The sequence below is a fragment of the Pygoscelis adeliae genome, unplaced genomic scaffold, assembly GCF_000699105.1.
Source record: "Pygoscelis adeliae isolate BGI_AS28 unplaced genomic scaffold, ASM69910v1 Scaffold88, whole genome shotgun sequence".
Lineage (NCBI taxonomy): Eukaryota > Metazoa > Chordata > Aves > Sphenisciformes > Spheniscidae > Pygoscelis > Pygoscelis adeliae.
Window position 1 is genome coordinate 1,968,419 of NW_008825616.1, and position 16,201 is coordinate 1,984,619.

General features: G+C 46.4%; 1 protein-coding gene across 1 annotated transcript in view; it reads left to right on the plus strand.

The window, feature by feature from the left end:
• OBSCN (obscurin, cytoskeletal calmodulin and titin-interacting RhoGEF) overlaps positions 1 to 16,201 on the plus strand; it is a 203,829-nt gene that overhangs the window by 9,061 nt on the left and 178,567 nt on the right. Inside the window, exons 2-4 of the mRNA XM_009333308.1 lie at positions 603 to 1,743; positions 9,606 to 9,875; positions 12,166 to 12,426. Coding sequence (XP_009331583.1) covers positions 612 to 1,743; positions 9,606 to 9,875; positions 12,166 to 12,426 — 1,663 coding nt within the window. The 5' untranslated portion in view covers positions 603 to 611. The remainder of the gene's footprint in view (positions 1 to 602; positions 1,744 to 9,605; positions 9,876 to 12,165; positions 12,427 to 16,201) is intronic.

The following is a 16,201-nucleotide window of genomic DNA, read 5'->3' on the forward strand; positions in this document are numbered from 1 at the left end:
GTTGCCCTTCTCTGGACACGCTCCAGCACCTCAACGTCCTTCTTGTAGTGAGGGGCCCAAAACTGAACACAGTATTCGAGGTGCGGCCTCACCAGTGCCGAGTACAGGGGCACGATCACTTCCCTACTCCTGCTGGCCACACTATTTCTGATACAGGCCAGGATGCCATTGGCCTTCTTGGCCGCCTGGGCACACTGCCGGCTCATGTTCAGCCGGCTGTCGACCAACACCCCCAGGTGCTGGCTATATATATATAACATAATGCTATATGTTATATAGCATTAGTGCAGGTCACTTTCCTAGGGCCAAAGCTGAAAGGCACCATCATGTTCTTTCTGTGTGAACTGCCCGAAGACTTGTATTTTACCCAGTGACTCCTGTGGGGAAGTGAGCTACCTTCTCCATCAGCAGTTTATTGAACTTAAATCTAAGAAGTCTGCAAGACTTAAAATATTCCAAGGCCTTCTCATCCATAATGAGAAGGACAATGAAAACGTGACTGTTTTAGATGACAAACAGCCTGATACCATGGAAGTGCAGCAATTCTTTGCCTGCACCACCTAATTGGCTCTTCCTTGACATTTTTATTTCTCACTCTTTAGGAAACCAAGATGGATTACAGCTCGTTCAGCGGAGTCCCGCGGTTCTTGACCCGGCCTAAGGCGTTCATGGTGTCTGTGGGGAAGGATGCCACCTTGAGCTGCCAGATCATTGGAAACCCCATCCCAGTTGTGAGCTGGGAAAAGGATAAACTTCCAGTCCAGTCTGGGGGAAGGTTTAAAACCACAGAAGATGGGGATCTCTATCGGCTAACAATCTACGATCTGAGCCTGGAGGACAGTGGCCAATATATCTGCCGGGCCAAGAACACCATCGGCGAAGCTTTTGCAGCTGTCAGCATCAAAGTTGGAGAGGAGACCACAGTAACGGAGTCAGCCCCATACTTCATCCAGAAACCCTCCTCCATCAAAGTAACATTGGGAGAAGACGCCATGTTCAAATGCAAAGTCCAGGGCAGCCCTCCCCTCTCGGTGAACTGGGAGAAGGATGGGAGACACCTGCGGAACCGGACTGATGCTGGACGCTTCCAGATAGAGTCTGCCGGGGAGTCAAACGCTCTCACCATCCAGTGTGCCCGGCTCGGGGACAGCGGCACCTACACCTGCCGGGCAGAGAATCCCATCGGCTCTGCCAGCGCTTCAGCCGCGCTGGTGGTGGAAACGCAGGGCTTTTCCAACCCGGGCAGCAGCAGCCATTTCGATACCAGCTGCGGCAAGACGGCATCCTTGTTGTCTCACTTGCAAAAGAGGCGGGAGGAGATCAGGAAGATGGACATCTCCCATGGGGCTCTTGATTCAACGTCTGCCCAGTCTTACTCCATGGCAGAAGGGTTGTCCGGCATCAGCTACAGCCTCTCCCGGGATTATGAGAGAGCGGCTGGACTTACCACCAAAGGGGCCCGCAACGCGACTTTCGGGGCATTGACACGCACGTGCAGCGTGACGGAGGGGAAGCACGCCAAGCTGAGTTGCTACGTGACGGGTGAGCCCAAGCCAGAGATTGTGTGGAAGAAGGACAATGAGGTCATTTTGGAAGGGCGGCGGCATGTCATCTATGAGGATGATCAGGAGAACTTTGTGCTGAAGATCCTCTTCTGCAAGCAGATAGACAACGGGCTGTACACCTGCACGGCCTCCAACCTGGCAGGCCAGACGTACAGCTCCGTGCTCGTCACCGTCAAAGGTGGGTGCCTATGTCTCTCACCGGGGTGGGCATGCCTGCAAGGAGACAGGCAATGCACTTCCGAATTGGGGTGGGAGCATGAACAAAACTTCTGCCACCAAACTGCTGCAAAGTAGTGTGGGTTAGACATGAAAAAAGCCCTCCAGCTGTAAAGGGGGATAAGCACTGGAATAGATGACCTGGGGAGAGAGTCTCCTCACTGGGGGGTTTAGGAAGGGATCAGTCAGGGATGGATGATGTAGAACTGGCTGGTTGTGGGGCAGCTGGGATGAACCAGATATCTAAAGCACCCATCCATCCTGGTTTTATAGTAATCTAAGAGATCCATCATCATCCTCTCTATCAGGGACTGCTAAAGCCCCATCTTGCCCTCTTTTATACTCACCACAGGGTTTAGTCAAACTGGCACACACGTGCCATTTAAGCAGAAGGAGAGGAAACTCCTCCCTGCAAGCTGAGTGTGTCAGGCTGCCTTGGACCCCTTGGGGGACCTACTCCAACTCTAATTACAGTCTAACTCACAGTTTTCCTGTACAGAGTGATCCACCAGCAGCCTTGCTCTTGCCAGGCCTCCTCAGCCTTTTCCCAGCTTGTGTAGTCCTTGTGTGCTCCCAGAACTCTCCTAGGTCCAGGATGCCTCTGTTTGCTGTGGTCAGTGGTGAAGAACTTGCCTTCAGAGGGTCCCTCAACGCTGGTGGAGGTCAGACCAAGTTCTTCAGAATGGCGACAAAAATGTGACACACATATTTTCGCAAAGGAAGCTCTAAATTTTCAAGCTGCTCTCCCGTTTGGCAAGGTTACAGCAGGCACTTTGCAACCCAGGCAGCACCTGTAAATTAACTCTCAGAGGTAAAAGGCTTTGCCACTTGAGTGGCAAAATAGATGTTTTTGACTGGCAGCAAAATAAATTAGAAATCCAAATGAGTAGGAATGGTCTGTGTTTCATACCCGTCTTTATGACTCTCAGCGTTTATTTGGTTTTCTGGTTTCCCTTTTCTGGACCTCCCCTTTCACACTCGCTGTCTTTCCCGTCAGTGACTCAGTCCCCTTGTCCATCAGTGACACCTGATCCGTGGAACTCGCTGGCACTTGTCCCACTCATTGCCATCCCTTGGAGGTGCTGAGTGGCATCGGGAAGGGCATTTGTCCTCTTCCATAAAGCTGTGATTACCTCATGAGTCAGGACTCAGAGCTGAAGACCGAGCCTGGCCCTTGGGTTCACTCTGAGGATGGCTCAAGCTCCGTGGCTTGCTCAACGCCTGTCTTGCAAAGACAAACACCCTCCCCTCTGCCCACGCTTATTTGATTATTCTCAATGGGTGCAACCTCGTCCAAAGGAGATGTGGAAAGCATGCGAAGCAGCAGGTCTGGGAGCAAGCACCATGGGAAAAGGTTATTGATCAATGTCCGTTGCCAAGAGACACCTGTGAGTCAGAGGGCTTAAGTGGAAATGTTTATGGTCTGTTTCTTTGTTACGCTATACCATGTTGGGCTTTCTGACCAGGCCAAGGCTGCCATGGAAAATCTGCCTGTGTTGGTTATAATTAGGCCCTGAATAACGACTCTCCTTTGTGTCACCAGAAGTCCTTCTCAGCCCTCCAAAGGCAGCTCAGAATGATGCAGCAGTGAAGGGAGCTTTTAATTCTGTTGTTTATGCCATTAGTGATGCCATTAGCTCATCTGCCACCGGGTTTAGGGAGGTAGGTCATCTTGCCACCCAACCTTCTCTTTGCTCAGTCGTGCAGAAGAGGCCGAATTCTCCAAGCAGCCACCCTTGGTAAGCACCATGCTGCTGCATTGGTCTTTCTGCAGGTAACAGCATATTTATAGAGCCTGTGACGCTGCATCCACAGCATGTGTCCATAGACACACGTACCAGGAAAGACAAGCTTCATGGGTCTAAATATGCTCTGGCATTTTGGTTTGCAGAATTTCCACACAGGAATCTGAGTGAGAATATTTATGGGTCTTTTATTATTACCTTTTAAAGGTAATAATAAAAAAAGACTGCCTAGCCCAGCATCCTCTCTGTAAGGTGGCTCTTAGCAGTCTCTCTCAGGGCATAGGACTGGGCACAGGTCAAACCTCCTCTAGAAAGGCTCCTATATTCTGTCAATCTAGATCCTAGACCTAGGGACCCAACATATTTGTAAGCACTTTGCTGAGCCCATGCCTTAAAGATCATTGAGCTGAAAAAAAAGAGATTTTTGAGCTGTTCCTAAATGAGATGTAGTGAAGCAGACGTAAATCTCAAAGGAGAGGCTACAGGGCAGAGAGTCACTCTCACAGTTAAGGAAAACCAAGAGTTGATTACTCTGATTCAGAAATGTGTCTAGAGAAATGCTCCCCAAGAGTAAACCTCCTTGACAAACCAAAGAGCAGAGATTCAAGCCAAATAAATGACTTGAATTTCCTGAAGGCTTTGGAGATGTCCCGAGGCCATGTGTAAAGTTAGCGAGAACAGCATACAGGTCTCCATCCTTGGGCCTGGGCCAAGCAATGTTCATCTGAGTCCCTGAATGCAGAAATCAGATACTGTATGAAAAGGTTAAAGGTTGCAAACCAAATAGGATAGAGACTGGAAAAACAGACTGGTGCTGAGGCCACTTTATTCCCCTCTGACCTGAAATGATTTTGAATGACCGCTCTCATGGTAGTCACATCTGAGATCTGAAAGAGAATTGCAACTTGAGGAATGTGGAGATAGAAAGGAAACTTGGAAAGCACAGTAACTAGGAAGAGGACCAAAGGCACAAGATGGTCGAAGCTTGTCTATGCACCTTTAGATAGCTCCCTTTGGAAGGATTCTTCATATTCTTACTCTCACTGGATCATTTTTGTTAGGCAGAGGGAAAATTTGCCTCTGGAATAATAAATGGAGAGCCCATGAGAAGGCCAGAAATAGGCAAGAGGAAATGCAGGTGAGAAGACCAGGTCAAGCAGACAGATATGCTTTGAGAAGGTTAAGGAAACATTGGCTTCTTTGCAGGCTGCACCTATTCTTAGCAAAATATGGGTTAGCAGGACCTGCTTTTAAAAAATAACATCATGTCATTGCTTGTTTGGTTGGTATGGACCAAACAAAAAAGCCTGTGACAGTCTGGAGAAATATGTTCTCAAGACAAGCAGCCAAATTCATAGCTGGTCTAAGGTCTTGAAGTTTCCTGCTAACTCCATAGGCCGCTCTTGTTCCACGCTCTCTTGGGGTTTTGCTTTGCTGTTTCTATCTCACAGGCTTTTGTATCTCTCTTATTTTATCTCTTATTTCTCCTTCTTTAGAAATGTTATTGCCTTCATTATATGCCTTAATGAGTATTTCTGCTTTGGCTAAAAACAGATTAATAGAAAAAACTGTACAGTCAAAAAAAAAAAATCATACTGATACTAGAGATGAATTTAAATGACCTCTCAGGGCACTGAAAATGAGCCATGGCCCAGGAGTCCAGATATTACAAGGACAAAGCAGAATTGCTCTTCAAATTCACACCACTGAGCTCTCATGGAAGTAAATGTTTCTGGATAATGGTTGATTTGGAGTGATGAGAACAACACTGTTTTGTACTTTTCGTTGGATTCTATATGAAATGGCATCCACTTGAACTACTCTTCCAGCTTGCAAGATGTACAGTTCAGGTGCCTCTTGCTTCTGCTCCCAGACTGCAGCCTGTCTCAGCTGCGTTGAAACTGTCTCTTCCGTGGTGCCCGGGACTCACATGTACGTGGGGCTCTGGTGACTTGAGCAGAGCTGAAACTGCTTTGTATTTTGGGAGACACAGCCCGGCGGGGAGAGCACCCTTAGGAAAGGATGTGGTCAGGAAACCATCCAACCATGGCTTCCAAAAGCACCGCGGCAGATCACCTGGTCACAGGCGAATGCCAAACTGAAGTGAAAAAAAAGATTGTGTTTTCTTCAACACTCCTCAATGTTTCCACCCCAGTCATTCCGAAAGAAACCACCTAGATTTTCTCAAAGGAGGTTTGAATAATTGTTTTGAGCAAAATCAGCATTTTGCTGTGGAACTGAGAGATCAGAAATCACCTTTCTTGCTTAATGTTAAATAATTTCTAACCAGCTCTGCTATTTACAGGAACTAGAGATGGGAATCAGTGGCACTTCTTATCTGAAGCAGAGGGTCCCTGGGAGAATTATGTCACACGTAACCTCACCCGAACACACTTTTTGCTTATCTTACAAGGACATTTTCAGATATTATGAACATTTTGGATAATATGGAAAATGGTTGATAAACAAATGGCTTTATCTTCCATATTAGAGTCATACTTAACACGAGCTTACATTGAGAATTAGCTTGTGAAAGGGTAATGCATGACAAATAGTCGTTTAGAAATGAGCAGTCAATATTTATGGAGTTTATCAGATCGAATATAACGTTGTTATCTGCAGCAGCTCTTCCTGATGTGCCTATAGTAGTTACAGCACAGAATATTTCTGAATTGTGCTCGGTGCTGTACAAATCAGTAAGAGAGGATCCCTACGTTAGAGAATTTGCAATGTAAATGTCAAAATCTGACAGACTGGGGTCTGTCAGACCAACGTGGGGTGAAAGAGAGTAACAGAGATCTCTGCTCAACTCACCATGCTGGCTAGTGGGAGAGTAAGTGTATTTATTTGTTTTCACATTTAGCTAGTTAAAATACACTGAAAGGCTGGTGTAAAGTCTAGTGTTTCCATCCTTAGAACAAGTCTTCTTCTGTAAATGTTATATGGTTATGGAGTCGGACTGTGTTAATTAGTCTATTAACAAGGCAGATGAGCCGCCTGCCTGTCGCAGACCTTTCCTTGAGATCTGGGTTGCCTGTTGATCAGCTGGAGACACTGTTCCCCCCTGGCCACCTCTCTGAGCATCTCTCTGACCTGGGCAGGGGCCTGGTTATGGGCCAGTTGAATTGTTTGGGATGCCTACTCTCAACAGCCCTGTGGTCCTTCTGTAGTCCCCTGACCAAAGTTAACCGCCTCTGCCTGACCAGGTACTTGCTAGATGATGTAAAGAGCATGAAGAGGAGGCTGGTGGGTTTTGGAGCCTCTCTCATATCTCCAAAGCAGAAAAAGCAGTGGGCTGGGTGAATCCTGGGCTTTGATTCAGTTTATTGGCTGTTGTCTCTTTGAAGCCCTGTTCAGAGTGAGATAAGACGTGTGTGTATGTCAGTAGGACGAAAGCAAAGTTGTTTTCAGAGGATATCTGTGACCCCAAGTTGCCAAAGATAACCTTGCACCTACTTTCCCTGGCTGGAAAAGCAGTGCTGTGACTGCAACACATATGAAAGAATCAACCAACTCTTCTGGAACAGGCTTCCTAGAGAGGTGGTCGATGCCTCAAGCCTGTCAGTGTTAAAGAGGCATTTGGACAATGCCCTTAATAACGTGCTTTAACTTTGGGTGAGCCCTGAAGTGGTCAGGCAGTTGGACTAGATGATCATTGTAGCTCCCTTCCAACTGAAATATTCTAGTCTAGTCTAGTCTGTGTTTGTACATTTAACAGCTTTTTCCTAGAGGAGTGTTTTTTTTGTGACCTTAGATACTGCTCAGTGACTGTAAAGGGAGAGGGGTTAACGACATGGCCAGTTGCTCCAAGTATGGGCATACACTTGTGTGCTTCTCAGGTGCATCTCGTATTTCTTTTTGGCCCTTGGGCATGTCCCTGTGTTCTCAGTGTCAGCTCCAGACTCCCTCCTCTCTCACACAGCAACGCTGCATCCAGCTCCTGGAGGCTGGCATCCTTCTGATCCACGCTTTCTTGATCTCATCCTCTTGCTTGTTCCCATGGCACGAGAATTACAACTGCTTCATTCCCCCTGGCTTCATGGGATGCTTCCAGAGGTGATATATGGGATTGCAGGGCAGGAGTTTGAGTTGCCCCTGTTGGTTAAAACAAAAAGGATAACTGACGTGTCAAGTGCGGGCAGAACAGGTCTGTGTAACCGTAGCTGAAGGCTTTTTAAGGTGAGACTTTGACTTGCCTTGAATTGAGGTGCATTAAGGCAAAACATTTTTTAAGAAAATAACCAAGTTGACATGGTGAGCTAGAGTCACCTTCCTGTTCCTAAAGATATTGTATGGGTTCCCAGTCAGGTTTTACAACCAGGGTGGTAGATAGCATTGCTCCCTCCAGGTGTCCTGTCAAGCCCTTAGAGTCTGGTATCTCTATCCAGGCTGTGCTCAGCTAGAAACGATTGGAGGTGTTTAGGTGACAACTGCAATCGTGGCTGTGCCAGGGGTTGAACAAAAGACCTGCAAAACTGAATGCATGAGTTTCTAGGGCCTCAGTTCAAAAAAGAGCAAACCAGATCAAAGACAGCACTGCTCCTGCAGCAGCTCCTGTCCTAATGGTGGGGCTGGATGGGGCAGGTAATGGACTCAGTTATATGCGGAGCTACCAGATCTGAATTTTACAAAATGGAGGCTCCTGGACATCAAAGTTTGGATGTGGGATGCTTGAGGACCTCGATTTGTGTTTCTCCAGCCTCTAGACCATGGACACTCTGAGTGGGACGTGCCACCGTGGGCATGGGCTTATAAATCTAAGACAAGTCTACTCCTGTTTGTCTGTTAGACTAACACTTGACATTACTGACACTAGTGACCACACGTAATTACCAGCCTGGGAGTGTGTGTGTGGTCAGGAAGAGGGAGAATGGAGTCACAAAAAAAGGCTGGGAGCTGGTGCAGTAGTTGTTAGAAGATGAAGGTACATGTCAAGACATGATCTCTCGGGAAGCATGAGTGGCGATGCATCAGCACTGGCTAATCCAAGTCTGTGACATGACTGTGGCACCAGTCCCGTGGCTGCGACCGCCGGCTGTCCTCTTCAGTCCAACTCCCCTTTCTCCAGTTTAGCGCTGGGGTATCGGGATGATTTCACAGCGCAGCTGTCACTGGAATTAAACATTGTTCAGTTCGTAAAATGTCTTCCCTCACTGCCATGCAGCTGTTTTGTGTGTTTGATCTACACTCTGGTTTCTCCCTAAGCCAGAGCACTGCAGCCCCACCGCTGGAGGAAAGCAGAGGCAGTCGGGAGACTTGGGCTCTTTCTCTAGTTCTTTTATTATCATTGACAAAAGCTGATACAGAGCCCTTGGTGCTGGTGGGGAGAACAGAAGACTCCTCCATCAGTTACTTCTGTGTTTTCCCCACATCTGTCCTTCTGTGCACAGCCACCTCTCGTCCTTCTGTGCCCTTTCAGATCACTCTGCTGAGCATAATTCTGCTGCAAGATGCCTAAAACATTGGTTCTGGCACTAGCTGACCAGCTCAGCTGCTCACACTCACCTAGAATTGCTGCCCTGTGCCCTCTCCCTATGACCAGCTCGTTTGCTATTTACCCACCTGTAGCATCTTTGCTTTTAAGGGCTTTTACTCTGATGGGAAGTGGCTGTTGCTATGTATAGAGTCAGGCTGGGTGGCCCCTGCCCTTCGTCTTGTTGGCATCGCTAAGTGACAAGGTGCAACGCAGAGATGTTTGTGCTAGAGGACAAGCAGGCCACAAGAACAGAATTTATTAACCTGGTGCTTCACCAACTTGTTCACATTTCTTTGGATTAGAGCAAACTCCTCTGTGTGGTGGTGTGCGGCAGGTACTGCAGTTCAGACTGATACTGCTTCATTTTTAGATAAGTCCTTAAAATACTTCTGCTGGGATCTAAGATTTTTTCTTTACGTGAGAGCAGAACACCTACTGTAGTAGGGCTTGATTATGGGTTTGGATGGCAGCTCAGGACAAATCAATATCATTAATAAGAAGTGTTATTGTTTAATTTTTTTCTATTCACTTATTTATTTGCACACCTTTTACCACAGACCATCATAAACTCTTGTTTCTCCTTTCTGTTTTTATCCTCTTAAGAACCCTCAATACCCTTCAAGGAAAAACTGAAGGATCTTGAAGTGAGGGAGAAGGAATCTGCCACCTTCCAATGTGAAGTGCCTGTTCCTAGTACAGAGACAGCTTGGTACAAGGAGGAAACCAAGCTCCGGCAGAGCAAGAAGTACAACATCGAAGAAGAGGGCACGTATCGCCGGCTCACTGTCCAGAACGTCACCACAGATGATGATGCTGTCTATATCTGTGAGATGAAAGAAGGGAGCAGGACCATCGCGGAGTTGTCTGTCCAAGGTAAGAAAGGCTTTTGCTATTTCAGGTCAGCCAAGTCTCGCCGACCAAGCATGAGATTCACGCATGAGACTCCAGACTCGACCTTGCGAATGGCGTTTACCACATGCATGTGTGCAGTGAAGAACAGCAGAGTCCCTTACGGTGTGAGAGGAGAGCCACGTGTGGTCGGTCAGTGGGTCCCTGGGTCTCCTGCCAGGGTGTATCTGGGACACAGGGTCAGAGAGCAGGGACAGATTGTGCTGCTGCATAAGATACGTCACCTGGTGGGGACCTGTGCTTAAAGGGGTTTTCGTAGAAGGCAAAGTCCTTGAGCTGTAGCCTCACACTGTAGACTTTCCTTAACGTGATCTCAAGCATCGGATGTGTCCTCTGGCACTGTCTCACATGCATCTGTCTGGTGTCTGGGGTGCACGACGGTGAATCTTGTCCAAGAGTGGTGCTGAGCACACTGGGAAGCTGGCTTAGCAGCTGTGGTTTATGGTCCGATGCGTGGTGCAGGCTGCGGTCAGCACCAGTATGGTTTCAGATTGGAAACCAGATCCACGCTCCAGATCTCTGACATCTGGACCTGTTGTCTGGAGTTTGGAAAGCTGATGAGAAAGTGGAAAAATGTGGATAGAGAACCATGTCCAAGTCTCCGGAGTCTGCCAGTTTAGGACTGAAGTGCAAGTAGGTGTAGAGCCTGGGATGGTAGAGGTGTCTCACAGCCAGTAGACATGCACATCAGACACAGGCATGTCTGCGGAAGGGGCCATTGGCTCTGAACTCCGTGACTTGCTGTATGAATAAGAAGCTACCCATGCAACTCCAGGACCTGTAATTTTTATTTTGATGATGCTTATGCTGGTATCATTGACATGTCCTGTAGCATGAATTGAAGATCTGTAATAGTGAGAGGATTGCACTTGTCCTGTCTCATTTGAAGCCTGACTTTACTCCCAGTGAAACCAGAAGTTGTTCTCCGCTGCATAAATCGGTGCAAGACAGCCAGGTGCCATGCATCGTTGCGCAAATTCCTTTTTGTATCATTAGCAAAGAGATGAGAATGCACGTGGGTGGAGGTAGAAGGGGAAATTTAGTCCGGAGACACAGGAGGGTTCAGACAGACGTCTTTTTGTTACACCTTCTGTTAGGGCTAGACCAGCCAAACACTGCAAGCGTGTTTGGCCCTGGTAGGACAGCTGGTATTTGTTTTACTTGTCTGTACTACGGCAATGTTCCATTAAAAAAGAGAGGGACTGGGCCAGGTGGAGCTCTCGGGAGGGAAAGGAGGCAGAGCCTTCCTGGGGGAGCCCTGTGCCTGCCCCGGGGGCAGAGGATTCGAGCGAGCAGGGTGAGGTTGGGCAAATGAGAGAGCTTGGTAGGATGCAAAGGGCTGCAGGGACAGGGACACTGCTGAGGGCAGCAGGGAGCAGACACGTGCCCGAGCTTTGGAGAGGTGAGCAGAGAATCAGGGTCTTGAATCCTACTGATGGAACATGTGCCTGATCTGTTACTTCGTGAAGGAGTTCAGCCTTGCTTCTTATCAAATAGCTCCCGGTGCTTTGCCTGGGTGAGGCCTCTTTTGCCTCACAGGGCCTGTTCCAGGGCTGGAGCCAGTCACCATCTGTCAGTAGGGGTGGTTCCCCGGTGCTTTGTCCAACCTTTCCTGTGAATAGTCACATCTTGTAACTTTGAGCTTATTCTAATAAGTGATAATCATCACAGTCACTTGGAAAGGACACAAATAAGTGAAGTTCATTCCATGTGAATTTGTGGGTTGACTCGAAGAAGAAATCTGAGGTTTTCAGTGTATTTTCTATTAATTCAGGTGACTGGCGTGTTTGCTGTCTTGCTTATGTAACTTACTGGTAACTTTGGTGGAGGCAAAATCCCAAAGACAGACGAGAGACCTGTCTGGTTTAAGACTGACCTACTTTAGCAAAGTTTTAATTTGAATTCCCAGCACATGCGGGCAATGAAAGCCATGTCACTGTCAAATCTGTTCTTGGCAAGGCTGCGTACCTTGTGTTTACCCAACAGCAGAGTCTGCATGTTAGGCTAGAAACATGAGCAACTGTAGTCAAACAAGATTGCTTTTCTCTCTTTGAAGGCCAAAATGTGTCCTTGGGATTATCTGTTCTGTATAACTCAGAGCCTAGGAATTCGTTTAGGGATGTCTGCATAGTGTCTACAATGTTTTGATTAGGTGAGAGCTGTTGGCTAGTCCTCTTGTAGTCTGGATGGTCCAGTGTTGCCAGAGACTTTAATGTCTGCTGTTTGCTGATAATAATTAATTTCTTATTTAAAGGGAACATCATTAAAAAACTTCCACGAAAGACTGCGGTGTTCATAAACGATACAGCCATCTTCTGTGTGGAGCTGGACAATGAATGCCAGAACATCCAATGGCTGAAAAATAAACAAGAAGTGAAACCCAGTGATCGAATCTCCATCACGTGCTCCGGCAAGCAACATACCATGATCATCCGAGAGTGTAAGATGGAAGATGCTGGTGAGATTGCCTTCCTGGCTGATGAAAGCAGGACGTCTACCCAGTTCACTGTGACCAGTAAGCTTCGCTTTTATTTGGCATTGGTGTTGGGTCTTCCCTAGCAAGCAGGTACTCCCGTGTTAGCGCTGTTGTTTTAGGTACTGCCATGGTAAGTTTGTTGTCCAAAGACAGCAGAAGGTTCGATGTCGGCCACAAAAGGCCGACAGCCTGAACGCTAACGTTATGAAATGTTATGGAGAGATCAAAACAGAGAGAAGAGTCCTGGGGAAAGAGCACGGCTCAAACGTGTGTCTTCTCTGTACCATTCTCCTTCCGTGCTGGAGTGAATGTAAACTAATAACCGAGTAAAACACGGGGTAAGGGACCTGCGTGTGTTCCCCATCAGGAGGTGCTTAGAAAACGTCATGTAAGTTGCATACATTGCAGTCGCCTTACTTCATTGTACACAGAGCGCTGTGGGTTCTCCACCTACACGCTGACCTCCATTTTCCAAAATCATTAGTTTCTTTGAGGGGCATTTATCAATCCTTGCTATGGGGATAATACTCCTTCTAGCAAATAGGGGCCACTTATCTCTCCCTCTCTCCCTTTGCTGGGGATTTGGAGGGGAGAGTCAGTGAGCATTTAATTCCTTTCCTAGGTCTTGAGTCTACAAAGACATGAGGGTACCTTGTGGGTGTGCTGGCTATGATAGGGAAGTGGATAGGTGCCCTGAACATTTTTGGCAGAGTATTTCCATTCTAGCAAGCAAAAACATCTGTGAAGGAACATCTATGCACACTCACATGAAGCATTTTGGGGCAGTCAAGCGTTCACCAAACTTGAAACATCTTACTTTGATTTTAGTTTCTTAAGCTGTTTGCATTAAAGTGGTTTTATATATATATAAAGGGGAATAGAGTAGTTCAAGTGGATGCCATTTTCACCTGCAAGAAAAAGGGGAAATGTTTCCTCCTGAAAATATAATTTCCTTCCTTTTGCGGAGACCAGCAAAGCCATGTCCTCTCTCATCCTCTCTTTGACATGACAAAGCTGGGAAGACCCTGTGAATTGATGGTAGCTGTGCTGAAAGAGGGGACTTTTGTCTTGATTAGCTTTGCCTGGGGAGGCTGATATAATATGCAGGCTGGAGAATTCCTTCAGCTGGCACATCTGATCTGAGCAAGGGTTTCCGTTGACAGAGCAGTAGCAGCAGGTGCAGTGTAGTTGAGATCACACCTGAAATGAAATTTTGGTGAAGTTGCCTAGTTTTATGAAGCTTTATTTTGATGGCATTGCATTTCCTAGGCAAAAGCTGCTTCATTTAAGGCACAGAACTGCATGTGGTTTCTGGCTCTGCTGCAGTTCCAATTTGTGTGTGAACAAGCCACCAACTCTAGTCATCATTTGGGAAGAGTAATACTTCTCTTCTCCCACCACCACCTCCAAATTGCAATTACTGAGCGGTAGAAAGAAATCTTTAAATAGATGTTTATAACTGCTGTGTTATCTAAACTTGGTTGGAGCATTCTCATGCTATTGAGCTAAAATGAGGAAAAAATGAGGTAAGTAAGCGTTGCACTTAGCATTGTGACAGTTTCTAAGGTATTTGGAAATCTTTAACATTCAACCAAGCACCTATTCAATGGGAACAGCAAAGTTCAGTTTGATTTCAGACTCTGCTGTTTAAGTTATGAAGCAAGTATTGATTCACGTAATAGAAAGAGGTAAGAAGCTGCCTTCCCACAAACAGGTACCTCTGAACAAAATATTACATTACAGTTTCTGATGGTAAGGTCAAGAGATCCGATTCCAGGGTCTAGCGTTCAGCTTAGTGCTACGCTAATGGGACCTTTGGCATCCAGCTCTGACCAGCAGTAACTGACAGGCTGGTAACGGTGCACCCCAAAACACTCATGTGTCTATTTATGTAATGAAGGAAAAGTGTATCGCATTGAGATTTCCTACTTTTACACTTCATGAATATCTGATTAGCTGTTTGAAGAATCCTGTGTACCACGTTCACATGTTTTTCAATTAGCGACACAAGATCGGTGTTGGCTGTTTTAAGAGCGTTTATCTGGCAAGTAATGTTTATATATTATTTGCTCGGTATCTTGCATTGTTACTATGCCCATTTTACAGATGGGTAAACTGAGGCAGAGAGAAGATCAGTTGTCCCAGAGTTCGGTTTTTAGTCTAGGCTCACCGTACAGGCTCCCTCTATAGGCATGAATACTTGAGTATCAGCAACGTGTGATTCGTTTCACCCAGCTCACGCACCTTCTTTAAGCTGGGATGAATTGCTCCTGAGTGTGCTGTTCTCCATGGGATTACAGCTGGAGTCTGGATGATTGACTTAAACCAGACACCTAACTTTCAGATAACCAAAATTAAATGAAATGAATCCTTTACCGTGTCAGTAGATGTCTAACTACAGCATATCGGATAATTCCTAGCCTCTTGACTGTATCAGTGACAGCACATAGTGAATAACCCTGATAAGACTTGAGCCTTCTCTAAAGGGTTCAAGAGGAATGAGAGGGTGAACGTAAACCTTTGTTGTGCAAATACCTGCAGGGATACAGTTGTGACCTCAGGTAGTGTAGAATAGCCACGTCTCCGCGATTGTAGGGTCTGACGGTGGGGACATTTCTTTGTCATTTCCTTTTGAAGTTAATTCCCCAACCCCAAAAGCTGACTCTGCATAAATTACTAGAACAGAAATTCCCGATGATAGCTATCACTCTTGGGAAACAAAGTTACAACACGCCTTCTGAGTGGAGGTAGCATAAAATTCAGAAGCAGGACAGAGGACAGATACCCAGATGAAAGGAGCTGCAGAGAACAGTCAAGCCTGTGCAACAAGCAACTGAGATCTCCGTAACTCGAAAACCCATGCACTGTTTATTCATGTCTATCTTTTATCTCTGAAATATCCCAGTTGTACAATGTTTAGCTGGTCTGTGTTTAAGACTGTGGAGGATCTGGACTGAAATGTTTTAGTGTCAGTTGGAACAGGTTCTCGAGAAGAAATGGAGTACGTAGACTCCTGGCTCAGGCTGCTTTTTTATGGAGTGGATTTACATTTGTCCTGGTTTCGGCAGACAAACCATGACACCATTGCTGTGCAGGGTGCCACGCCTGTGTGTAAAGCATTGCAAAATATCGCCGCACTCTTCTTTGATGCAATGGTACATTGCCACGCATGGGTTCTCTCAGGCACATCTACGTTCCTGACTGCAGGGACGTGCATGGTTGAAATTCTGACAGAAGATAAATACCAGCAGACTTACAATATTAGTGCAACTATCCCTGTGCAACGATGTCTAGTAAGCAGGGCAAAATTGTGCCACCTTGCCAGAGTAATCCCACTGAGGTATTTTTATTTTTATTTAGCCTGGATTCACCCCAGGGAAGTGGAACAGGAATTTGATGCACAGAATTTTGAACAACCTCTGATGGTGGTTTTACCCATCTTCTGAGCGAAAATAAGAAGCTGAGTGTTAGTCTGCGTTGCCCAGGAGCTGTACAGGGAGTGGTGTGGGTCTGTATCTAGCACTGAAAATTTAAGCCTATGAATTGTTCATTGTAGACTCTCTGTCTGTGCAGACAATTGTAATATTGTGTCGAAATCACATATGTTTAGCTGTGGAGGTAGGAGTATTGTACATCTTTGTGTAATGCAGCCCAAAAGCATCTTCTATCCATTCTCTTGCTTTTCCATCTCACATCAATGTTTTATGGAGATTTATTAAGCAAGAGTAGCTTTTAGTCCAGTGTAAGCTTTTTTCAGTGAGGTACGGTGGCTTTTCCACTCTGACGTAAACTTCTTGCTCTGTTTTTTTTTCTC